Below are 27,670 nucleotides of genomic sequence, written 5' to 3' on the forward strand. Positions count from 1 at the left end.
ATTATAAAATCTATAATATTACATAAATTTAATATTTTATATAAAAATTCAATCTGATGCGTAATTACTTAACATAATATTGAGTCTACAACTGACTCTACATATTATTATTTTTTTATATTTTTCTATTTGAACTCGAAATATTATTTTATTTGTATTATAAATAAAATTAAAATAATAAATATGTAACAATTGAAAAAATATAAAAATACTACAATTTAGAAAAGAATCTCATCATTTCTTGCAGAAGACAATATTTGCCAACTGTCATTTTTTAAAAGCTTTACAGTATTTTTTTAACCAATTTAAAATAACATTTTTTAAAAAAGTAATAAAACATAGAACTTTCTTGAAAGAGTGAAATGATCAAATATCAATTGAAAAACCCATTTTTGCATATTTTTTATTTAAATTTTTGCTCTCGTATCTTTATTAGTATTGGATGGTGATTGACTATGCAATAGACATTGCTCGATCTGATGTAATTATTTGGTTTTGGATTGATTTGAATAAAATTCCTTTCTTTTAGTTCTTTAAAAAAAGTACATTCAGAGGAATGTATTAAGAGATTGAAATGCTCGATCTATTTTTATTGAATCCAAAACAAAATAGAATATCTAAAACCAAACTTGACTAGACAACAAGAATCAGTAGGGCTACTTACAGTGTTGTCTTTTGTCAGCGTTGATACCATGCCACGTACTGCTGAACTTGAATTCTCTCTTTCATCCAATTATTGATTGCCGGAGCAGCGAGACATTACAAGTGATAGTGCCCAGTTCTACACGTGTGAGAAAAAAACCCATATGTTGTTGCTGCTCTACAAATTGTGTCTCAACAACTTCACTGCCTACTAATCTTTGCTTTTTCCCCAACCCCAACCTCTGAACTACAAATTTTTCTCTTTCTAAAAGGATCAGGATCAGGATCACTGAATCGAATATTTCTCTTTGTTTATGTTTATGTTTCTTATTAATGATCACGCTGAGAACCAGATCATTGGAATATTCCTTAAAATGTGACTCAACAATGCAAACAGTTATGGCTGGGAATTCGTTACGGAACCAGAAAAAAATTGACGGTTCCCGACTCTGGCACTCAAACCACTCTGGAATCTTTACTATTGGCAAACTAAAGTAGGTGTCTCCAGCCTCGTGCAGTTCCTGTTAGTCATAAATAATTGATCAAGTGTAGCAACATTAAAATACTCTGTCAATGACCAAATTGAAAACATAATAAACACTACCTGATTCAGCAACATGCTTATGCTTGAGGAAGTCAAGTCTGGGCATGCTATTGCAGAGAATCTTTTCAAGTTTGGAGGAATCCCTCTAATTTCTTGAAGACGATCGCAACCATTCAATTTAGGGGTAGATAAAAAGCGGCATTCTTTGATGCATTCGGGAATAACTGTTAATTTACTCCCTTTTAGCTCTAAATTTATCACATTTACAAAACATGACAGAAATAGCCGAAGAAGCTCATCTGACAGGTCGCCGTGACAAAGAAATTCAATGCTTGAATTCAGAAGAGAGGTCAATTTCAAAAAATCGTCAGGCCATAGCCTCCATTGCAAACAAGCATCGTCAGGCCATAGCCTCCATTGCAAACTGTTTGCTGCAATTTCAAACAGTTCTGACATCATGCAGATGTTCGAAATGAGGGTGGCAACATCAAAGTCCATTAACGGAGTAGTTTCGGTTCCCACATATAACACTTTAAGCCGAGTAAGATTTCGAAATGAAGGTGGGAGTTTTCTTATGGAAAATCCAATCAAGTGAAGTCGTGTTATATTTTCCATCTTTCCTAATATTTCAGGAAAACTCTCGAGATTGGAACAATACGAAAGATCAAGGCTTTCAAGAGAGGTCAACTTCAACGGTGGAAAACTCTTAAGCTCTGGGCAACCTTCAGCATCCAAGATTTTAAGCTTTTCCAATAAACCAACTGAATGGTGAATTCTAAATAAATTCCGACGCTCTCTAAATGACAAAATTTCCAAATTTGAGAGACAAGATACATCTGATATCTCTGTTAAACTATCACACTCGTCCAAAATTAAACTTGTCAAATTCACGAGCCTCTGCAACGTCAAAAGGAAATAAAAAAAGAAGTAAATCAATAAACAAGAAGTGATTATTACTACAAAACTAAAAAAAAAACACAAATAACCATAAAGTGAACTTATTACAATACAATATCAATGAAATGAACTGAATACACTTGCCTTTTCAAATAATGAATCAACCACAATACATGAATATACATTGGGACTTTAACATGCCTATTTAGAGAAATGTACATATTATAAAGCAAAAAATACTTGCGACAAGAGCATGTAATAATTAAAAGAGATAATTCACATTTAAAGATGAAAATTAAACCATTCAGTGTATTAATCTTACTTACCTTATTTTCTTGTAAAACTTTCTTTATATCCTCACGGGACCATAACCTGCTCTGTTCCGCAGGCTCTGTCGCTGATTCTCTTCGAACAATTTCTTTATCCATGTCTTCTATCAAGTCATGTAATGTCACGACCTTAGGCAATTAAATGTTTATCAGAGATTTTTTAACCAACACCCATAATGAGCATAAACTATATCTTGGACCTATGCCAATTCATAATCTTTGAAGCAACAAGCAATATCAAGAAAAATACTTTTCTCATCTTCATTCAAAGCATCATAGCTCACTTTAAGTATTTCATAGATATTATTATCAGGAATTCTTTCAAATCCATTTAGAGCAGATTCCGATTCTTCTATACTCTTTCCAAATAAGTTGGAACCTATTATTTCTAGAGCCAATGGAAGGTCGGAAGCATAAGTTACCGCTCGATTCAAAAAATAACAGTATCTTGGATCAACTTCTTTTTCCAACTCAAAAGCCTTGTGAGTAAGTAATAGAAGAGCATGTATCTTATTGAACTCTCTCACCTTATATGTTATTTTAACATTGTGAAGCACTAACAAATTTTCGTCTCGAGTGGTGATGATGACTCTACTACCACGACCAAACCAATCAGGACTGTCAGTAATCGCTTGTAACTGTTTATGTTTATCAACATCATCTAGAATCAAAAGAATCTTCTTTTGCTTGAGCTTACGCTTTATTATGGTAATTCCTTCTCTCCAATTTGTAAACTTAATTTCTCCAACCATTTTAGAAAGAAGGTTGTTTTGGAGTTTTTCTAACCCATCTATCGTGTTGGAAGTTCTTTTCGCATTTCCAAGAAAGCAAGAAGCTTCAAAATGGCCAGCAATGAAATTATAGACCGTGACAACAAGTGTTGTTTTACCCACTCCACCGAGTCCATGGATCCCCACCATGTGGACAACATCATCACGTCCAACATCCAGAAGCGATTAGTGACCCTAGCCCAACCAGCACATCCGAAACATATAAATGATCACGATTAAACTTGTTAGACACTGATTCAACTATCTCCTTAATAAACTTGTATTCATACTTGTTCCTGTTCAACATAGAAATGGCTTGAAATCAGACTAAACACCTCATGTCCATTTGTTGATATATGTATGGTGTTTTTTCAAGTTAACAAGTATTTTGATCCTAAGTTACAAAATTCACTCACTTCACCATAAAATCATGAATAGGTTCGTGCATATCAATTTACACGACTCATTTTCGAACTTGTTCGTTAAAATTTGTAAGTAAATTCCTGATGAAGAACCATAAACATGGAGAAAATTACATATTGTAACTCAAACAAAATAAACTACTTTAGAGGTTCAAAAGATATATTACGGAGATTTTTTATAAAAAAAAGTTATAACTCTTGCATATTAAAATGTTTAATATATCCAAAAATAATATTCTCATGTTAAATTCCTAAAAATATAAAAAAATTCTGTAAAACAAACACACAATTTTATGTAACTAAAATTAATAATATATATTATATTATAATTAGAATTTATAATAAATAAATTTATATAAATTTATTTTTATATTATAAATTAAAATATATAATTTGAAAAGTGGAATTTTCTTCTCTTCACTTTGTGAATTAAATATTCTTAATATTTTTTATATATAATATTCTTAATTTTTTTCTCTTCTCTTATTCGAAAGCATACACACCATCTTACAATAAAATATATAACCTTATTTTTTTTGGATCACCAACTAATAACCTTATTAATACGTTCTCTAAATACTTAATTCGCAACTATATTTCAACTCAGAAAAAATATTGTCATAATAATCAATAATTTGGATAAGTAATAATTTTCTTAAAAAAAATACATATCTCCTTGAAAGACAACATAAAGTATAGCATCTGCTATCTAAGTATATCATTACAATTGCCCATATTACCTATATGCACGAATGAGGTAAAAAAACACTAGATAATTATAAAATATAATGAAAGACATTTAAGTAATTTCAAATTATGAATATTCATAAAATATAGATACCTTGGTATCCACCATGATCGTGTTAAAAATTAAATTCGTAACAGATTTCATCTAAGGGTACTAGTTTTCTTGTCATCGCTATATGTGGACCTACTACACCAAGCACCAGCTATACATAGTTAGGGGTGAGAATAGATCAGACTAGCTTAGACTTTAAAAGGCCTAAGTCTAGTTTATCATGAATTTTTTAGGCTTATCAAATATTTTTATTTTGACTCAGTTTGTCCTTTTTAAAAGCCTAGCCTGACCTTATAATCTTTTTAAAAGTCTTCATCACATTAAAAGGAACAGGAAAATAAGCCAATAAAAAGGATACGATATTTTTGTTTGCTCTACAATTTTTTGTTTACTCTGCAACTTTTCAAAGGAATAAGAAGATGAAACACAAAGTTTTAAAGTTTTACCTCTATAAAAGCTTGAAGTGAAAATGATACGATTTTTGTTTGCTTTTTGTTAGTTGTGTTCTCTATGACAGAGAAAGAAACGTAATAGGAAAGGAAAACGTTAAAAGAAATAGCTAAATAAGCCAATAAAAATGATGAGGAATATAAAAAGAATGAACTGGATCTCTTAAAACTACTAATAAGAATGAAACGACAGTCAGCACATGATTCACACCACTTAAATTGTAATTAAAGTCTTACTTGATATATAGTGTGTAATCAATCAAAGTCTACAAGTTAAAAAAAAAAATATTAATTACACAGTGTTTTGTTCAATGCAATGACACATATATATATTGGTATCCAAAAGAATAATACAAATATATACATATATATAGGCATATCTATCAGACTTACAAGACTATTTAATAAATTTGGCTTATTTAATTTAATAGGTTTTTAAAAAAATTTAAGTCTAACTTTTTTATTAAATAGGTCAATCTAGACCAGACTTTATTAGGTCAGGTCGTAGGATCCTATAGACTGGCCTGACCTATTCACACACCCTTATATAGTAAATGTTTCATCCACCCAAAATTTGATAAATGAGGATCAGAGCTATTACTCGTACAATTTAGTATTTGCAGTTAAAGAAAATATATATTATGGAGATTTTTAATAAAAAAAAGTTATAGAATATATAAATTTGTCCTAACGAGGCTTGTTAGCAAGATTCAATAAACAATAATATTTTAAAAACAATAATAATTTATTATCTTTCCTACAAAAGATAATATTATTTTTTAACTAAACTTTAAATGATAATAAAACTATCGATTAAAGTGTAACTGATAAAATATATTAATAAAAAATATATCACAAAATTCAAATAAACTGTCACAAATAAATAAGATTAACTCCAATTGTCAGTAATATTAACACTTCAAAAATTTTTGAAGAATTAAAATTTTGTTGGCAGCTTATTAATTTATACATTAGAAAATACTATAAATTTAAATAGTGTACCGGTTGTATAATACATCCCCAAGGACCAGTTCTTGGTAAGGCCGCCTACTGCGTACCTAAACCCATGTTTCGTATCGGAGCATATTACGATTTATGTGATTATACTTTAATCTCTTTAAAATTGAACATTAAAGTGTGATTAGACAAGTCAAAATTAAAGAATTTAAAACAAAGTAAGTGAGGAAGGGTACCCATCATCTTGGAAATGATAGCCAGAAATGTTAGAAACTTGGTGCAGAGCCTTCTTCCAGATCTGAAGCTTCTCCATGTTATTAGAGTTCAAGTTCTTTTCATGATTAGCCAGTGCTTCTCCAAAACTACCTCTATGGTGTCGGACATCTGAAGGATCCACTTTATAAAAAACTGGCAAAACCAACACATCATTATTCTCCTTAGTAAAGTTAAGGATGTGAGTGAGTTCGTTTAAGCAAAAGGAGGAAGATGCGTAGTTTTCAGAGAGCACGATGATGAAAATCTTGGACTTCTCAATAGCCTCCTCAAGTGCTGTGGTGATTTGGTCCCCTTCCTGGAGCTCCTCGTCATCAATGAAGGTGTGAATTCCCCTTTCCTGGAGGACTTTGTAGAGATTGCCAGTGAAACCATAACGAGTATCTTCCCCTCGGAAGCTGAGGAACATATCGTAGGAGAATGATCGCAGAGCCATCAGAAGTTAGAATAAAGGTTTGTATGATTGTAGATGGAGGAGTGTTGGGGCTCCATTCTAATCAAACAAGCAAACTTAAGGCTTAAGCTTATAGCGTTTCTGTGAAGCTTCATATGTTTTTTTCTTCACTATTGCCCTACGCCGCGCATACTTAATTGGTATGACATGACAATAGTTGGATGGTTAGAGTGGTCAGCCTTTTTAATATGGTTAGAGTGGTTAGAGTTGGATGGTTAGAGTGGTCACTATTGCCCTATTGCCCTACGCCGCGCATACTTTTCTATGAAGCTTCATATATTTAAGAAAATGAAAAGTAAACACAGGCATGTCAGCCTTTTTTACTAAATTTTTTCTTTTTTTCTCAATAAACACGTCAAGATCTAGTTAATACATGATAAGATTTTAATATTAATCAAATCTCTCAGATTCCATTTCAAATTCAAAATATCGTATATTTATATTTTTATAAGAAGAAAAAATATATATTTAAAATCTTAAATTTCAAATATTTTAATATTTATAGGGATAGTAAAATATATTTTGAACTTTTTTTATTTCATGGATGCAGTGTTGGGTTTGTTCCCCTGAGCGAAGGGCCCCAAAAAAATTTAGACAGTTATAGTGAAAGAAAGAAAAATTCAATTCCTTTTAACGATAGCTTTATTTTTTTAGTTTTTCTAAAAAAAATTAATTCCTAAATTTTAACTTTTCCAACATCCAAGCTAACAAAATTTCAATTTTTTTTAAAAAAAAAATAAATATTCATTTGTATGCAATATTCTAATTTTGTATGTATTTAAGAGCATAAAAAATATTTTATATGTAATAAAATATGTTATTTTTAATAAAAATGTGTGTCTATTTTTTTATGAAATATATATTTATCTTGTATAAAAAATTCTTATCTATTATTTTTTCATGCACCTATAAAAATGTTAGGATTCAACACGGCTGTTGGGTTCTACGAAGCTTTATATATAGTAGGTAAGGCAATGAATTTTGATGAAACAACAGATTCAATAGTTTTATATAGAAAAATAATTTATGAAATTTCTATGTTTTGATAAAAAGAGTGAGTTCCAGCTTCTTCCCGAGTTCCTCAAGGTAGCTAACTTGTCGTGTAGCATATGAATTGCAATTCATGATGATTTGTGAGATAATAAAAATGATTTTTGCATGAAAATCATCTACTGGTTCCTGGATGAACAAGAGTTACATCATATGATAATCTCATCTTTATTGTATTATCATTTCCAGGGAGGTGTTATTTATGGTCACAGTGTCATGGCGGTACTTGATAGTTTGATAGTCATGGATGCTGCTATTCAGATTTTTGCATTTTGCGTGTTGCCTTACATTGAAGTTTACAGTAATGTTTTATATATGGAGGACTCTTAGTCTGCCAGTGCATTTTGTGGGCAAATTTTTCCATTTGGGGTAGTTTTATAAACTATTTTTTCATATGGGATTCTTTTAAAATATTTTTCATTAGGAGGCTCTTTTTGTACGTATTTTGCATGCATGCACCACCCAAACCGTCAGTTCCACTGACGAATTTGGTCTCCGTGAACAAATCGTCATTTCCACTAGTGATATATGCATGTATAGGGAACCACCTGGCGAGTTCCACTAGGTAGGCGCAGGAGGTTCAGCTTTGCAGGTCATGCAGGTGTAGGAGGGAACCGCCAATACGGATGGCGAGTTGTGTGTTGCGAGGTGTGTGTGTGTGTTAGGTTAGCTTTAGTTAATTTGATAATATTATTTTCTTAAAATTTTGTTAATTAGTATGGTATTAATTGTTTTATATATACATATGGTACGTTTGTTGATGTTAGGTGGAACTTTTAAATTTTAAGTAGTGCGTTGGAATATTAATATTATTTGTATTATATGTATATGTTACAAATTTGAGTTGGTATATTATTATTTGTATGTTAGTTGTAGTTGATTTATTAATATGATTTTGTTAAAATTTTTTAAATGTCTGTTATTATTTGTGATAAAATTATTTGTATGTTAATTTTATTTGTTATGATATTATTATTTGGTTTAGATTTATTAGGTTTGTATAATATTATTTGTATTTTATATATGGTATTTTAGGTTTAGTTAGAATGTGAATATTATTTAGTTTACTTATTTATAGTTTTTATTGAAATATATGATACTTTATTAATTTTATATATATACGTTGTTTAACTTTTTTATTCCATAGTAATTTTTGGATTTATTACCATTTTTTTATAATATATGCTATTTAATTTACATTTTAATAATTGGAAAAAAATATGGTCATTTATTTAAATTTATGTAGGTATTTTAATATTTAATTTTATTATTTGTAGAGTATTTTAGTTAGTAAATTAAGTTTTGTTGTGTTAAATTTATGTACGTGTTTTATTTTATAATTTTTTTATGTACGTATTTTAATTTGGTCATTTGTTTAAATTTATATTGGTATGTTAATTTTTAATTTTGTTATTTGTAGAGTATTTTAGGTAGTATTATAAGTTTTTGTGTGTTAAATTTATGTACGTGTTTAAATTTTTAATTTTGTTATGTATTTTAATTTGGTTATTTATTTAAATTTGTGTAGGTATTTAATTTTTAATTTTGTTATTTGCAAAGTATTTTAGGTAGTATTTTAAGTTTTTTGTGTTAAATTTATGTACGTGTTTAAATTTTCAATTTTGTGTTATATATTTTAATTTGTTCATTTATTTAAATTTGTGTAGGTATGTAATTTTTAATTTTGTTATTTGTAGAGTATTTTAGGTAGTATTTTAAGTTTTTTTGTATTAAATTTATGTACGTGTTTAAATTTTTAATTTTGTTATGTATTTTAATTTGGTCATTTTTTTAAATTTATGTAGCTATTTTATTTTTAATTTTGTTATTTGTAGAGTATTTTAGGTAGTATTTTAAGTTTTTTGTATTAAATTTATGTACGTGTTTAAAATTTTAATTTTGTTATGTATTTTAATTTGGTCATTTATTTAAATTTGTGAAGGTATGTAATTTTTAATTTTGTTGTTTGTAGAGTATTTTAAGTTTTGTTGTGTTAAATTTATGTACGTGTTTAAATTTTTAATTTTGTGTTATGTATTTTAGTTTGGTCATTTATTTAAATTTATGTAGGTATTTAATTTTTAATTTTGTTATTTGTAGAGTATTTTAGGTAGTATTTTAAGTTTTTATGTGTTAAATTTATGTACGTGTTTAAATTTTTAATTTTGTTATGTATTTTAATTTGGTCATTTATTTAAATTTGTGTAGGTATTTAATTTTTAATTTTGTTATTTGTAGGGTATTTTAGAGCATTTATTTAAATTTGTGTACGTATTGTTATTTTTAATTTTGTTATTTGTTCAAATTGATGTATTTTGATATTTATTCAGATTTTAATTATGTGGTATGTATATTTAATTGATTTTTTGTAAGTGTAGTTAATTTTTTTAATGTAAAATTTTTGTTGTCAATTTTTTGTATTATATTTTATTTTACAGTATCAATGACATCTTCGTCATGTTCATCTAGTATACACATTAAGTCTGGTCCAATAGATGAAGACGTTTTATGGATGCAAGCTAAACATGTTTCAGAACATGTTTGGAATGAGGAACCAAACAGAAAACTACACATTAGACGAGTTGTCCCCATCTATCAAGGACAAGAAGAAATACCAGAGGAAATTATTCCTTTGCTTCGACAATCTGAATTTTATTGGATAATGAAAATGGGGTACCTCAAAATAAATTCGTCATTAATTACAACCTTGATTGAAAGATGGAGGCCCGAAACACACACGTTTCACTTGAGATGCGGAGAGACTACCGTTACTCTTCAAGATGTGTCAGTTTTATTAGGTCTTCGTACTAACGGGGCACCATTAATTGGTTAGACTAATCTTGATTGGTCTGAATTGTGTGAAGAATTGTTGGGAGTCAGACCACAGGAAGGTGAACTTCAAGACAGTGTGGTCAAATTAAGTTGGCTGGCTCACCATTTTTCACAAATAAATATCCATGACGGTAACGTAGAACAATTACAAAGGTTTACCCGTGCATGGATCCTCAAATTCATAGGAGGTGTTCTATTTGTTGACAAAAGCAGCAGTAAAGTTTCCCTAAGGTACCTCCAATTTTTACGGGACTTTGAACAGTGCAGCACGTATGCATGGGGACCTGCCGTGCTTGCTTATTTATATAGAGAGATGTGCAGCGCCACTTAAATCAATCGGAGGTATGTGCATCTTAATCCAAATGTGGGCATTGGGAATGCTGCACGACTTTGGCTCCAAAGAGGACTCCTCCTGTAATAGAAAATAAACCACTCGGACACAGGTTAGTTGTTTTAAAAATAAGATTTCATTTGAAAATAATCAATAATGTAATGCGTCGTCACTAATTATTTCATATTTTTTTGTAGGTGGCTGCGACGTGGAAACCAACATATTGGAAATGATGATCTAATAGTTTTCCATCACAAATTGGATATCATGAAACAACATGAGGTAAGAAGATCATTATGTATTCGTTACATAATAAGTAAAATGTCATGTTTAAGTCAAGATTAACAATTGTGTTATTGTATGAAGTTTCTGTAGGAGCCTTACAAAGCAACTGTTATGTCGATGTTGCCTCCCATTTGTTTGGTTGGTAGTGTGGCGTGGTGTGCAGTGGTGCCACTCATTTGTTTCCATGTTGTAGAGTGGCACCAACCCGATAGAGTGTTGCGACAATATGGAGTTGATTATGATGAAGTGTTTGCACCGATTGCCCTCATGGAGACCATTCGTCTTCTTATTTCCTTGGCAGCTCAAATGAAGTGGAGAATTTTTCAGCTTGATGTAAAATCGGCATTTCAAATGGCTATCTTGAAGAAAATGTCTATGTTGAACAACCAATGGGTTTTGTCATCAAAGGTCAAGAAGGAAAAGTCTTGAAATTGAACAAGGCATTGTATGGTCTAAAGCAAGCACTGAGGGCATGGAATACTCGCATTGACAAGTACTTCCAAGACAATGGGTTTGTTCGTTGTCAAAATGAGTATGCTCTTTATGTTAAAACTTTTAATAATGGTGATGTCTTATTTATTTGTCTTTATTTGGATGACCTTATCTTTACCGGCAATAACCCAAATTTGTTTGAAGACTTCAAGGAGTCCATGTCTCGTGAATTTGATATGACAGATATGGGACTCATGTCATATTACTTGGGAATGAAAGTGAAGCAAACAGAGAATGGTATCTTTGTCTCACAAGAAAGGTACACAAAAGAAGTGTTGAAGAAATTTAATATGCTTGATTGCAATCCGGTGAACACACCTATGGAAGGTGGCTTGAAGTTATCAAAGTTTGATGAAGAAGAGAAGGTAGACTCCATGATCTTCAAGAGTCTTGTGGGGAGTTTAAGGTATCTAACCAATACAAGGTCCGATATTCTATATGTGGTGGGAATTGTGTGTCGCTTTACGGAGGCTCCTACCTCTCCTCATCTAAAAGCCGCAAAAAGAATTCTTCGTTACTTGAAAGGTACAATTGATTTTGGATTGTTTTATTCTCCCTCCAATAATTATAAGCTTGTGGGATTTTGTGATAGTGATTTTGTCGGAGATGTTGATGATAGAAAAAGTACTACCAGATTTGTATTTTTTATGGGTGATTGTGTTTTTACATGAAGTTCTAAGAAGCAAGGCATTGTGACACTTTCTACTTGTGAAGCCGAGTATGTAGCTGCAACTTCTTGCACATGTCAAGCCATTTGGCTAAGAAGATTGTTGGAGGAACTTCAGTTGTTGCAAAAGAAAAGCACAAAGATCTATGTTGATAATAGATCTGCACAAGAGCTTGCCAAGAATCCGGTGTTCCATGAACGAAGTAAGCATATAGATACAAGGTATCATTTCATTAGAGAGTGCATTACCAAGAAAGAAGTAGAATTCACTCATGTGAAAATTCAAGATCAAGTTGCGGATATTTTCACCAAACCTCTCAAATTTGAAGATTTTCGAAGATTGCGAGCAAGACTTGGTGTGCAGAATAATTTTTCCAATTAAGGGAGGATGTTAGATATTAATTAGAAAAATAATAATAACAAGTTTTATGAGCCTTAAATTGTGGAAGATGAAAGTTGTAAGGTTGTAAGTTACAAAGTCTTGAATAAGCAATTATGTGAGCATTTAGTATTTTTAAATAAGCAAATTATGTGAGTGGTCACTCTATTTTAGTATAAATAAGGGCTCTTGTATTTTGTGTGTCAAATAAAATAAAATCTTCTTCTTCCAATAGGCATGTCAGCCTTTTTTACTATTTTTTTTCTTTTTTTCTCAATAAACACGTCAAGATCTAGTTAATATATGATAAGATTTTAATATTAATCAAATCTCTCATATTCCGTTTCAAATTCAAAATATCGTATATTTATATTTTTACAAGAAGAAAAAATATATTTAAAATTTAAAATTTCAAATATTTTAATATTTATAGAGATAGTAAAATATTTTTTAAACTTTTTTTTATTTCATGGATGCAGCGTTGGGTTTGTTCCCATCAAGGGCCCCAAACAAAATTTAGACAGTTATAGTGTGGAAGAAAGAAAAATTCAATTCATTTTAACGATAGCGTTAGTTTGTTAGTTTTTTCTTAAAAAAAATTAATTCCTAAATTTTAACTTTTCCAACATTCAAGCTAACAAAATTTCAATTCTTTTTTAAAAATTAAATATTTATTTGCATGTAATATTCTAATTTTGTATGTATTTATGAGCATAAAAATATTTTATATGTAATAAAATATGTTATTTTTAATAAAAATGTGTGTCTATTTTTTTTTATGAAATATATATTTATCTTGTATAAAAAAAAATTATCTATTATATTTTCATGCACCTATAAAAATGTTAGGATCCAACACGGGTGTTGGGTTCTACGAAGCTTTATAGTGGGTAAGGCAATGATGTTTGATGAAGCAATCGATTCAATAGTTTTATATAGAAAAATAATTTATGATATTTCTATGTCTTGATAAAAAAAGAGTGAGTTCCAGCTTCTTCCCGAGTTCCTCAAGGTAGCTAACATGTCGTGTAGCATATGAATTGCAATTACATGATGGTTTGTGAGATAATAAAAATGATTTTTGCATGAAAATCCTCTACTGGTTCCTGGATGCTGCTGTTCGATCAGATTGGTATGGGTGTGGAAGAAGAGGTACATCATATGATAATGTCATCTTTATTGTATTATCATTTCCAGGGAGGTGTTATTTATGGTAAAGACCATTGCTTGGAACTGGTCCTCTTGGGATAATCACTATGACTCAGCTCTCTTTCATTATGATGTTTGTTTTACTATTAATTTGGGTAGAATGTAAAATCAAATAGGAAATCTTAACATTATAATATATTTTCCTATGAATGCACAACTTATCTATAAATGTAATAAACATGTCCAAAATATTATTTCATGTCAAGCTGTGATTACTCTCTTTTCTTTTTCAAGTTTTATTTTCTGGTTTTTATTACTTTGTGCTTATGTTTTGTTTTTATTACTTTTTAAAATCTAATATGCTTATGTTTTGCTTGGCTTCGCTTACTTTTTTTTACAATTGATGCTATCTTCTACAAGGTATGTGTTCAATATTTTTTTTTTCTTACATATTTCTTGCCTTGCAAAGGAAGAGATTCGTGCACAAGGTGACATTTAGTTCTACTTTAAAAATTAACTCTGACTGCTTTAAATATTTTTTTATTTTTATTTATAGAAAATAGGTTCTCTTTTTCAATAAAAAATACTGAATTATAATGATTCCTCCTTATTCAAAAAAAGAAAAAGAAAACATTTAACTAGTTAAAAATATTTTAATCTATAAAAAAAACTCTTAGGAAATAGTAGTTAATTATCCTTTAGTGTCTCTGTAATTTCAAAAAACTATTAGAAAATGTTCATCTATTATTACTATTTCTTAAACGACTCTCTGAAAAATCTAAAATTATTTTAAACAAAATCATATTAGAATCTTAATTTTTTATTAAAAAAATAATTTAAGACTATTCTCAGAAAAATCATCTTAAAAATATATTTTAAGATAATTTTACCCAAAAATCAGAAGATATATTTTTCCTAAGATGATTTTTTAGGCACCCTCATAAAAAGTATTAATAGATGGTTAAAAATAATCATAAAAAAAACCTCAAAATTGTCATAAAAAATAATTTTTTAGTAGTAACTGTCAAAATAAAATAAAAAAGTGACACAATTGCTTAACGAAAATGCATTTAACAAAATTTAACTTTTTTTCAACTCCAGCCAGCTGCTTATACGTCCTGTGTCCAAAGCAAAGTTTGTTATGAACGTTCCCTACCACTTACTTAAAAGCAATAAAAGATTCAATTAGACGATGTAATTTTTAAAAATATTTTTCAATTAGGTCTCTTTACTTTTAAAATATTTAATTAAGTCATTTATTTTTTAAATGAGTTTAATTTAGTCTCATATTTCTTTCATTTGCTTTGAAATTTTTTAAAATAAAAATAAATTTGATTTTAAATGGAACAAAATTGAGCCTACTTTAAAAAAATAAGGAAGTTAATTCAAACTTCTAAAAATAAAAGGATTAAATCAAAGTATTTTAAAAAATTATAAAACCTAATTGAACCTTTTATTAATTAATAATAAGAGAACTAAATTAAATTTAAAATAAATTAAAATCTATTTTTTTGGGGAGTAATTAAATCCAAATTTTAGCATATATATCACCTCTTGTGTGGCATCAATTACATTAAATTGTAGTTGATATATATAGACACGGCGATATTTATTCAATGCATTTAAAAATATATTCAAAATTCATAATGCATTCAAATATAGCAATCAAATTATAATGCTTATATATTAATCCAGCTTTGTCTACCCTGACATCCCTTTGTATTGTGGTTCAACAGTTCAACTACTGCCTTTGCATGGAGAAGGAAAAAAGAAACACACCTTCAAGCAATAGTTTCTACACTATGTTCTCACAATTAATTTAGCATGTGTTCTTACAATTAATTTAGCATGTGTTCTTTTGTGCTTTCTACCTCAGCTGCAATTGTATACACATGTTTAGTTAATGTACACTTGCCTCTTCAAGTTTCTTTTTTTCCTGCTTGAATTACATGTTACGTTATTCCGTATCAAGGACCGAGTCAGACTTGAATCACAGGGTCCCAAATTATAGAAATTAAAATTTATCCTTTTTTTGTGGAAAATTAAAATTTATCTAACAAATATATTAACATAAAATATGATAAAAAAAATTCATAATCATATTTTTCTAAAATGATAAAAGAAAATATTATATAAAACCATAGCATGCATGAATTAATTGACATAAGATTGTTTTAATTTGATTGGTGACATCAAATTTGAGTCTTAAGAATACAATTTCTCATTAAATATTTCTGGCACTCGCACTGCTTTTAGTTTTAGTGAAAGATATTTGTGATTTATGAAAAAAAATATAATATAATATATATTTAAATAGAAAACAAAAAAGATATTTTCTTAAAAAAATACTTACAAATGTTTCACATGTTACAAAGAATCTTTATGGATTTATAACAACAATTCGTATATACTTTAACCATAATTTTTTCAAAAATATCTAATTAATTATGCTATAAAAACTTATTCAATTAAAATAAATTATGTTAGTAAAAGGCAATGATCAAAACAGAAAAAACAAGAAAAAAACAAAAAAGAATATAAAAATAGTAATAGAAGAGAATATTTGTTGATATATGTACTTTAAAATTTAAGCTATCAATTTCTTACATAATTTTGTAAGTTTATCTCATTCACAAATGTTAATAAATTGTATTATCAAATCAAATTAAAGGAAAAAGTAATCAAATCATTTGAATACAAATGTAATCATTTATAGATTTTAAAATAACAAATGGATTATAAAAAGAAAAATAAATGATACATAAAAATATTATCTAAAATGAAAAAATGTAATTATCTTCTCAATAAAAACCATAAAAAGGGATACAATATTTTGTAAAAAAATATAAAAGAAATAAATATCACTTAAAAGTTAAAAATTAACTACTTGATAACCGTTAAATAATAGTGAATTAATAGTGGAAAATCGATCTAAAATTAACTTAGAATTAATTATTTAGCAGTTATTTATGCTTTAATTTGGAAAGATTTAATTAATTTTGAATTTTGATTGCAGATGTGAAAAAAGGAAGTACAACAAGCAAAAAAGAACAGAAATAAAGGAAAAACAGAAGAAAATCAGAAGAAGCCCAAGTTCAACAAGGCGCTAAGCGCAGGACGCGTCCAACACGCAAGAAGTCGAGGCGCTAAGTGCACGACACGCACTGAGCGCGACGTGGCGCTGAGCGTGAGGCTTTGCGCTCAACGAGACTACGAAAAGCCCAAACCCAAGTTTGCACCAATAAATAAGAGGGTCAGCCTAGGAAAACGAGCACACTTTCTCAGAGCTCAGTTTTTAGACTTCTGGCACTGAGTCCTCTCCTTTTCCCTCCCTTTTCTTATATTATTATTATTCACTTTCTTTCTTTCACCCCTCTTTTCATTGTAAAGCCCTCATGACTATGAGTGGCTAAACCCCCTAACTAGGGTCTGGAAGGCCTAAAAAAGCCAATGATGTATGGAGCATTTCAAGAAGTTATCAATAAAATGAGGATTTCCTTCTAGGTTCTTTTATTTATTTACCGTTCTTTCTTTTTCATCATGTATCTCAGACCTTACTTTCTGGTAGGGTTTAGTCCACTCGGGAGAGGATAAAGTCTAATTAGAGGTAGGGAATGAATACTTGAATCTGTTTTAAGGGTTAGGCCACTCGGGAGAGGGTAACGCTTAGTAGAACACTAAAAGGAAGAAATTATCAGGTTATCTTTTAGATGGTTTTCCTTCAGGTTCTTTTATCTGCTTTTCTTTCTTATTTATTCTGCATCTCGGACTTTATTTTCTGTTAGTCTTTAGGCCACTCGGGAGAGGGTAAAGCCTAATTAGGGATAAGGAATGAATGCGTGAATCAGTTTTAAGGGTTAGGCCACTCGGGAGAGGGTAACGCTTAATAGAACAACAAAAGAAAGAAATCATAGGGTTCGCATTGACCCAATGCCCTTGCTTTAGCAAACATCTAGAATATAATCTTAATGCATCTTAGTTATTGAGTCTTCGCAAAGGGCATTTGGAAGATAGGTAATTAAGGTAGGCTTGTCATCATGAGGCATCAGGGGCAAGTAGATGGATAAATGTGGGGCAGAATTGTTCACTGGTATTGATAACAGACAAATCATTGTCCTCTATTTAGGAGTAGGTATTTAGGCTTACTAGATTTAGACTTTATCCTTCCTTTATTTAAATTTCGTAAAAGTAGTTATCTTTGTCACAATTTAAATATTTTATCTTCTAATTTTATCTTTTAATCTTAAATCTTTTATCTTATCTATTATTTTTATCTTTTATTTCTTATCCTTTGCTAGATTTAAATTACATTTACTTTTATACACCCAATTTACAAATTGCAAACTGAAAAGTATTTTATCTAAGTGTAACAAAATCCTTGTGGTACGATACTCGGCCTACCGTGAGATTATTAGTACGAACGATTTGGTAAACTTGCCAAAGAGCTAATACTACTCTAATCTTAAAATGGAAATGATTTTATTTAATTGGACGTTTAGGATCTCAAAATTACAATTTTCGGTTAAAGTTGCTTAAAACACTAGCTCACTCAATCAATTTGTTAACCTCAGTAAATTCTCGCTAGACTGCACGGATAAGTTATGAATTCTGTATATGTTTGAAGGATTTTAAATTGGAAAATAAAAAAAATCTGGAGCCAAGGCCTCCACTACGCGCACTTGATCAACTCCAATAAATTGATGGTTTAACTCAACTCTTAATCTTAATATCATAGAACTTATAATATCATATAAATTTAAATATTTTACATAAAAATTCACTTTAATTCATAATTACTTAACACAATTTTATGAGTATTGACTCCATGTATTAGTATTTTTTATATTTTTCGAATTGAACTCAAAATATTATTTTATTTGTATTATAAATAAAATTAAAATAATAAATGTAACAATTGAAACAAATATAAAAAATACTACAATTTAAAAAAGAATCTCATCATTTCTTGCAGAAGACAATATTTGCCAACTGTCATTTTTAAAAGCTTTACAGTATTTTTTTAACCAACTTAAAATAATTTTTTAAAAAGTAATAAAAGATAGAGCTATCTGAAAAGAGTGAAATGAAAGACGAAGGCCCTTCTTCTTTCTTGCTTTCTCTGCCTCACGTTTCAAACCCTCTCTCATCTAAATTAACCTTTCTTTCACTTTTGGTTACTCTATCCTACGGAAATGATCAAATATCAATTAAAAAACCCATTTTTATATACTTTTTTATTAATATTTTTGCTCTCGTATCTTTATTACTTATTATTATTGACGTTAAAGAAATGACCTTAAAGAAATGCTTACCGGGAGGTAATCTAAGATTTCTTACTTTATCTTTCTTTTAGTTAATTGCAATTTATTTTTTTAGGATAGTTGTGTTATTTCTTTTCTTTATTTTGAATTTGTGCATTTTGATTTCAGCAATTTAATTCCGGTAGTTTAAATTCAGTTATTGAATAAAAATTGCATGATATTTGTGAAGTCACTATTTAGGCTTTTTCTAAAGGATTCAACACTTGAAATGTTACATGACAATTGTGAAAATACTGGTTTCCTGAAAACAAGAGTCAGTCAAACAGTGAAACATGAATCACAAAGAGAGAAAAGGTTAGCTTGATGGAATTATATCATGGTCCGGTAAGCCAATAACTTTATCTTGTCCCGGTGAACTGTGTGAACTTAATTATGAGAGAATGTCTATTTTTAAATTCCTAATTTTGCATCATTCTTAGACTGTTAGATTATTTACATAAGGTGGATATGATCAAGACCATGTTTCTTTTTTATTTTAGCCACTTAGCCAAAAAGCCAACTTGTAATGAAATTTATCCCTTGCACCCTTCTTGAGCAAAAATTAGTAATTATTTTTCTAAATAAAACCCCTAAGCCTAATTGTGATATCTCTAACCTTATTTTAGGGTTCTAAGAGAGCATAAAGGTTTTAGTCATAATAAACCCCTAATTTGGGGGATGGGTAGAATAAAGATGGTCTTGGGAATGTAAAAGTAGCACATAATAAGGCACCAAAAACAAAAAAGCTTGTAAGCCCAAAGTCTCTTTCCTAAAAAAAAAAGAAAAAAAAGAAAATAAGGGCATAAAAAAAAAAAAAAAAAGAGGTACCATAAGTGCTAAGGTTGGAAATAAGAAAAATAGATTACATATGTGTTAAGGCTGAAAAACAAATAAAGCCTAGGCTAAGTATAAGTTTTTCTAGGATGAATGCTCTCTTATAATCTTAAGTTTTGGAAATCCCAGAAAACCATGATTTCTTGTTTAGCCAGACCCCATTACAAGCCAATAAAAGTTCTTAGTGATCCACCAAATGTAAGTAAGAATAACTTTAATTGAGATGAAGTGCAAAATTTGGAAATCTTAGTTGCAGGTCGTATAAATTTTAAACACTCACCCTAGACACTTGTGCGCAGAGATAAAGACTAACCATGTGAGGAAAGTGAGGCAAACCAACTTGATTGATTTCCGATACTAACCAATTTCACCTTAATATAATTTATGCTTCCATTGTGAGATTATGACAAATGCGAAAAGGACCAGTTGGAGGAATTTGAGAAATTGCAGCCAACGAGTTAACAAGAACTCAATTAAAACTTTTGGAAATAAAAGGATAAGTCAAAGTATTTTTAAAAATTATAAAACCTAATTGAACCTTTTAATAATAAGAGAACCAAATTAAATTTAAAATAAATTAAAATTTATATTTTTGGGGAGTAATTAAATCCAAATTTTAGCATATATATCACCTCTTGTGTGCCATCAATTACATTAAATTGTAGTTGATATATATAGACACGGCAATATTTATTCAATGCATTTAAAAATATATTGAAAATTCAAAATGCATTCAAATATAGCAATCAAATTATAATGCTTATATATTAATCCAGCTTTGTCTACTCTCCTTTAAGAGAAGCTCACATCCACCTTCACATGCTCTTTGTATTGTGGTTCAACAGTTCAACTACTGCCTTTTTGCACGGAGAAGGAAAAAAGAAACACATCTTGAGGCAATAGTTTCTACACTATATTCTCACAATTTAGCATATGTTATTTTGTCCTTTCTACCTCAGGTGATGCAATAGTATATGCTGGTAAATATTTGTATTTTAATTTAAAATTTATAAATATATATTAATTATATTAATTCTGTTTTATAAAATAAAATATTTATTTTAGATTTTCTTAGAATTTTATTTTAATGAGTCAACTAGTTTGTTATATTTGTTGTGACAATTGTAGGTTGATTTTCAATGGTCATATTTCCAACGGTTATATTTTGTTGTTGCAAAAATGCTTATATATATCTCTTTTCTTTTTTCTAAAAAAAGACACAGAGCGTCTGGTTCCTTTTTCCCAAAAAATTGTCTCTTCCTTTTTCTATAAAAAATTTATTTTTGTGATAGCAAGAACATTGGTGTTCAAAAGGTTTGGGGATTCTTTCGCTACATACCATCGGAACCAACGAGTTGTCGTATCTTGAGAAAGGAGCACAATCAGAATTTCTTACCCATGCGTTTACGTGCTTCAACCCCGAGACTATTTCTTTCCCTAATTTATTTTTTCCTTGTACTTATTGTATGTTATAATGCATATTCATGTGCTGTCAATTAAATTTATTTTGTTATTGTTAGTTTATTATTTAATTTAAGATTATGCATTTTTTTTCGTATTTATTTTCTTTCATTTTTATTTTATTTTCTAACAGTATACACATGTTTAGTTAATATACACTTGCCTCTTCAAGTTTCTTTGTTTTCTGCTTGAATTACATGTTACGTTATTATTACGTATCAAGGACCGAGTAAGACTTGAATCAAAGGGTCCCAAATAATAGAAATTAAAATTTATATATCCTTTTTTTGGAGAAATTAAAATTTATCTAACAAATATATTAAGATAGAATATGATAAAAAAATTCATAATTATATTTTTCCAAAATGATAAAAAAAATATTATATAAAACCATAGAGTGCTTGAATCAATTGACATAACATTATTTTAATTTAACCAGTGACATCAAATTTGAGTCATAGGAATACAATTTCATTAAACAACTGCTTTTAGGAAAGATATTCGTGGTTTGTGAAAAAAAATATAAAATATTTTTAAATAGAAAACAAACAAAATATATTTTATTATAAAAATATTCAAGATTATAAATGTTTCCCATGTTACAATTTACAAAGAAGCTTGTTGGATTTATAACAAGAATTTTTATATACTTTAAACATAATTTTTTTTAAATATCTTATTAATTATGTTATAAAAACTTACTCGATTAAAATAAATTATGTTAGTAAAATGCAATGACCAAAACAAAAAAAAAACAAAAAAGCATATAAAAATAGTAATAGAAGAGAATATTTGTTGATACGTGTACTTAAAAATTTAAGCTATCAATTTCTTACATAGTTTTGTTAGTTTATCTCATTCACAAATGTTAATAAATTTTCTTTAATATGTAATTATCAAATCAATATAAAGGAAAAACTAATCAAATCATTTGAATACAAATGTAGTCATTTATAGATTTTAAAATAACAAATGGATTATAAAAAGAAAAATAAATGATACTTAAATATCTTATCTAAAATGAAAAAATGTAATTATCTTCTCAATAAAAACCATAAAAAGGGATCCAATATTTTGTAAAAAAATATAAAACAAATAAATATCACTTAAAAGTTAAAAATTAACCACCATAATTTTAAAATGGTAAGGATTTTATTTAATTGCACATTTAGGATTTCAAAATTACAATTTTCCGTTAAAGTTGCATAAAATACTAGCTCACTTAATCAATTTATTAACCTCAGCAAATCCTCGCTAGTCTGCACGTACAAATGAGTTATGAATTCTATACATGTGTGAAGGATTTTAAATTGAAAAAAAAATCAGGGCCAAGGCCTCCCACGCACTTGGATCAATTCCAATAAATGATCATTTAACCGAGTTCTTAATCTTAATATTATAAAATCTATAATATCACATAAATTTAATATTTTATACAAAAAAAATCAATCTGACGCGTAATTACTTAACATAATTTTGAGTCTACAACTGACTCTACATATTTATATTTTTTATATTTTTCTATTTGAACATGAAATATTATTTTATTTGTATTATAAATAAAATTAAAATAATAAATATGTAATAATTGAAAAAAATATAAAAAATACTATAATAGAGAAAAGAATCTCATCATTTATTGCAGAAGACAATATTTGCCAACCGTCATTCTTTAAAAGCTTCACAGTATTTTTTTTTCTAACAAATTTGAAATAACATTCTTAATCTTTCCTTCATTTTCGGTTACTCTCTCCTACGTCCGACAAAGGGTTTGACGACGAGATATGATCTACTATATCAATTAAAAAACCCATTTTTATATATTTTATATTTTTTCTCTCGAATTTTTATTAGCATTGGATGGTGATTGGCTATACAATAGACATTGCCCCATCTGATGTAATTATATATGGTTTGACCATACTGGTACTGCTTGTACCGATTTTGGATTCATTTTAATAAAATTCCTTTCTTTCAGTTCTTTAAAAAAAAAATACAGATTCAGAGGAATGTATTAAGAGATTGAAATGCTGGATCTATTTTCATTGAATCCAAAGCAAAATACAATATCTAAAACCAAACTTGACTAGACTACAAGAATCAGTAGGGCTACTTACACTGTTGTCTTTTATCAGCGTTGTTACCATATGCTTAACTTGAATTCTCTTTCATCCAATTATTGATTGCCGGAGCAGCAAGAAATTACAAGTGATAGTGCCCAGTTCCACACGTGTGAGAAAAAACCCATATGTTGTTGCTGCTCTACAAATTGTGTCTCAACAACTTCACTGCCTACTAATCTTTGCTTTTTCCCCAACCCCAACCTCTGAACTACAAATTTTTCTTTTTCTGCAAGGATCACTGAATCGAATATCCTCCATGCTACTTTTCTCTTTCAGTACATGGATTCCGTATGCGGCCCACGAATCTTCGCATACAATCTCTGCAAGGTTCCATTCACTCTTTGATAGTTCTTCATCTAAATTATCTTTCATTTGAAGACGAAAAACAGTTGTAGAAGGTATTGCGTTGGAACCGTTACTATAAAAACGTTGATGTCGATGTTTATGTTTCTTATTAATAATCACGTTGAGAACCAGATAATTGGAATATTTCTTAGGACCTGAGGTAACAATGCAAACAGTTATTACTGGGAATTTGTTAGGGAACCAGAAAAAAATTGACGGTCCCCGACTCTGGCACTCAAACCACTCTGGAATCTTTACTATTGGCAAACTTATTAAGTGAATGTCTCGAGCCTCAAGCAGTTCCTGTTAGTCATAAATAATTGATCAAGTTTAGCAACACTAAAATACTCTGTCAATGACCAAATTGAAAACATAAAAAACACTACCTGATTCAGCAACATGCTTATGCTTGAGGAAGTCAAGGCTGGGCATGTCCTTGCACGGAATCTTATCAAGTTTGGAGGAATCCCTCTAATTTCTTGTAGACGATCGCAATAATCCAAAGTAAGGAAAGTTAAAAAGCGGCATTCTTTGATGCATTCGGGAATAACTGTGAATTTACAACTTGTTAGCTTTAAATTTATCACATTTACAAAACATGAGAGAAATAGCCGAAGAAGCTCATCTGACAGGTCGCAGTAATAGAAACAAACAAATCGAATGCTTGGACACACAACTGAGGTCAATTTCAAAACATCGTCAGGCAATAGCCTCAATTGCAAACCGCCAAACTCAATTTGACTTAGTTCTGGCATCATGCAGATGTTCGGAATGAGGGTGGCAGCATCAAAGTCAATTAACTGCTCAGTTCGGTGATGGGGTCCAAGACATAAGGATCGAAGCCGAGTAAGATTTCGAAATGAAGGTGGGAGTTTTGTTATGGGACAATCAGTCAAGAAAAGTTCTGTTATATTTTCCATCTTTCCTAATATTTCAGAAAAACTCTCGAGACTCCAACAATACCAAAGTTCAAGCCTTTCAAGAGAGGTCAACTTCAACGGTGGAAAACTCTTAAGCTTTGGGCAATCTTGAGCATCCAAGATTTTAAGCTTTTCCAATAAACCAACTGAATGGTGAATTGTAAATAAATTCCGACACTCTCCAAATGACAAATTTTCCAAATTTGAGAGACAAGATACATCTGGTATCTCTGTTAAACTATCACACTCGTCCAAAGTTAACCTTGTCAAATTCACGAGCCTCTGCAACGTAAAAAAGAAATAAAAAAAGAAGTAAATCAATGAACAAGAAGTGATTATTACTACAACACGTTAAAAAAAAAAAACACATGAATAACCATAAAGTGAACTTATTACAATACAATATCAATGAAATGAACTCAATACACTTGCCTTTTCAAATAATGGGGCCAACCCGAGTGACGTAAAGCTACTCTCGGGTAACTTGCATATAGCAAGTTGCTTTGGGTTAAAATTACGTGGCCATTCCTGTGAAGGACATCTCCACCATTCCAATACTCTTAAAGTATTTGGAAGATGTTTGGGACCTTTGGAAAAACAATCACTCTTGATAATAAGTGTTTTCAGATTTTTCATCTCCTTGAAGGCATCTCCATCCCATTCTACTTCTTCTCCAGATGAGGAAAAATTCATACATATGATTTCAATCTTTCTAGTCCCCTTTTAACACAAAAATAATGAATCAACCACAATACATGAATATACATTGGGACTTTAACATGCCTATTTAGAAAAATGTACATATTATAAAGCAAAAAATACTTGTGACAAAAGCATGTGTAATAATTAAAAGAGATAATCCACTTTTAAAGATGAAAACCAAATCAATCTTACTTACCTTGTTTTCTTGTAAAACTTGATTTATATCCTCATGGGACCATAACCTGCTACGCTCCCCAGGCTCTTTCGGTGATTCTCTTCTGACAATTTCTTTACCCATATCTTCTATCAAGTCATGTAATGTCACGACCTTAGAATATGTAAATTTCTCCTAAAGACACTCGTTAGTAAGATTCAATAAACAATAATATTTTAAAAACAATAATAATTTATTATCTTTCCTACAAAAGATAATATTATTTTTTAACTAAACTTAAAATGATAATAAATCTATCGATTAAAGTTTAACGGATAAATTATATTAATAAAAAATATATCATAAAATTCAAATAAACTATCACAAATAAATAACATTAAGTCCAATTGTCAGTAATATTAACACTTCAAATATTTTATTAAGAATTAAAATTTTGTTGGCAGCTTGGAACCTAAACCCATGTTTCGCACATGAGCATATTACGATTTATGTGATTATAATTTGATATCTTTAAAATTGAACATTAAAGTGTGATTAGACAAGTCAAAATTAAAGAATTTAAAATAAAGTAAGTGAGGAGGGGTACGTACCCATCATCTTTGAAATGATGGCCAACAAAGTTAGAAACTTGGTGCAGAGCCATCTTCCAGATCTGAAGCTTCTCCATGTTATTAGACTTCAACTTCTTTTCATGATTAGCCAGTGCTTCTCCAAAACTACCTGTGTGTTTTCGGACATCTGAAGGATCCACTTTGTAAAAAACTGGCAAAACCGACAGATCATTCTTCCCCTCAGTAAAGTTAAGGATGTGAGTGAGTTCGTTTAAGCAAAAGGAGGAATATGCGTAGTTTTCAGAGAGCACGATGATGAAAATCTTGGACTTCTCAATTGCCTCCTCAAGTGCTTTTGTGATTTCGTCCCCTTTATTGAGCTCCTGGTCATCAATGAAGGTGTCAATTTCCCTTTCCCGGAGGACATTGTAGAGATAGCCAGTGAAACCATAACGAGTATCTTCCCCTCGGAAGCTGAGGAACACATCGTAGGAGAATGATCGCACAGCCATCAGAACTTAGAATAAAGGTTTGTATGATTGTAGATGGAGGAGTGTTGGGTCTCCATTCTAATCAAACAAGCTAACTTATACAGGCTTAAGCTTATAGCGTTTCTGTGAAGCTTCATATCTTCTTCTTTTTTTTAACTATGACCATACTATCTCTTCGAAACTTAAAGAGAGTTTTAATTTCTATGAAGTTTCGTATGTCTTTATTCATTCACTATTGCCCTACGCGCTTACTTAATTGGTATGACAGTGTCTATCGTTGGATGGTTAGAGTGGTCATACTAAACTTAATAAGACTTTAATTTCTGTGAAGCTTCGCATATTTCAGAAAATGAAAAGTAAACAAAGCCATGTAAGCCTTTTTTACTAAATTTTTTCGTTTTTTCTCAATAAACCCATAAAGATCTAGTTATAGGGATAGTAAAATCGTATATTTATATTCTTATAAGAAGAAGAAAATACATTTAAAATTTTAAATTTCAAATATTTTAATATTTATAGGGATAGTAAAATATATTTTATTTTATTTTTTTGTTTCATGGATGCAGTGTTGGGTTTGTTCCCATGTTCGAAGGGGCCCAAAAAAATTTAGACAGTTATAGTGTGGAAGAAAGAAAAATTCAATTCCTTTTAACGATAGCGTTAGTTTCTAAGTTTTTTCTTAAAAAAAAAATTAATTCCTAAATTTTAACTTTTCCAACATTCAAGCTAACAAAATTTCAATTCTTTTTTTTAAATAAAAAAAATTTATTTGCATGTAATATTCTAATTTTGTATGTATTTATGAGCATAAAAATATTTTATATGTAATAAAATATGTTATTTTTAATAAAAATGTGTGTCTATTTTTTTTATGAAATATATATTTATCTTGTATAAAAAAAATTATCTATTATATTTTCATGCACCTATAAAAATGTTAGGATCCAACACGGGTGTTGGGTTCTACGAAGCTTTATAGTGGGTAATTGGCAATGATGTTTGATGAAGCAATCGATTCAATAGTTTTATATAGAAAAATAATTTATG

General features: G+C 29.5%; 2 protein-coding genes and 1 pseudogene across 2 annotated transcripts; all 3 read right to left on the reverse strand.

Annotated features, from left to right (window-relative positions):
• Positions 1 to 569: 569 nt before the first annotated feature.
• LOC100819910 (TMV resistance protein N) lies at positions 570 to 26,303 on the reverse strand. Its single transcript, XM_041010497.1, has 7 exons — positions 26,172 to 26,303; positions 25,603 to 25,734; positions 25,137 to 25,424; positions 24,171 to 24,986; positions 23,681 to 24,087; positions 23,585 to 23,631; positions 570 to 895 (listed from the first exon to the last, which is right to left on the reverse strand). The coding sequence occupies exons 2-7, from the start codon at positions 25,702 to 25,704 to the stop codon at positions 726 to 728; spliced, it is 1,830 nt and encodes a 609-aa protein (XP_040866431.1). The 5' UTR covers positions 25,705 to 25,734; positions 26,172 to 26,303; the 3' UTR covers positions 570 to 725.
• Positions 796 to 6,650, reverse strand: LOC100796292 (disease resistance protein RUN1-like; annotated as a pseudogene).
• On the reverse strand, positions 26,105 to 26,644 carry LOC102660271 (disease resistance protein RPV1). Its single transcript, XM_026126114.2, has one exon. The coding sequence runs from the start codon at positions 26,642 to 26,644 to the stop codon at positions 26,105 to 26,107; it is 540 nt and encodes a 179-aa protein (XP_025981899.2).
• Between the last annotated feature and the right edge of the window lie 1,026 nt (positions 26,645 to 27,670).

Source organism: Glycine max, chromosome 16 (assembly GCF_000004515.6).
Source record: "Glycine max cultivar Williams 82 chromosome 16, Glycine_max_v4.0, whole genome shotgun sequence".
NCBI classification, from domain to species: Eukaryota; Viridiplantae; Streptophyta; class Magnoliopsida; order Fabales; family Fabaceae; genus Glycine; species Glycine max.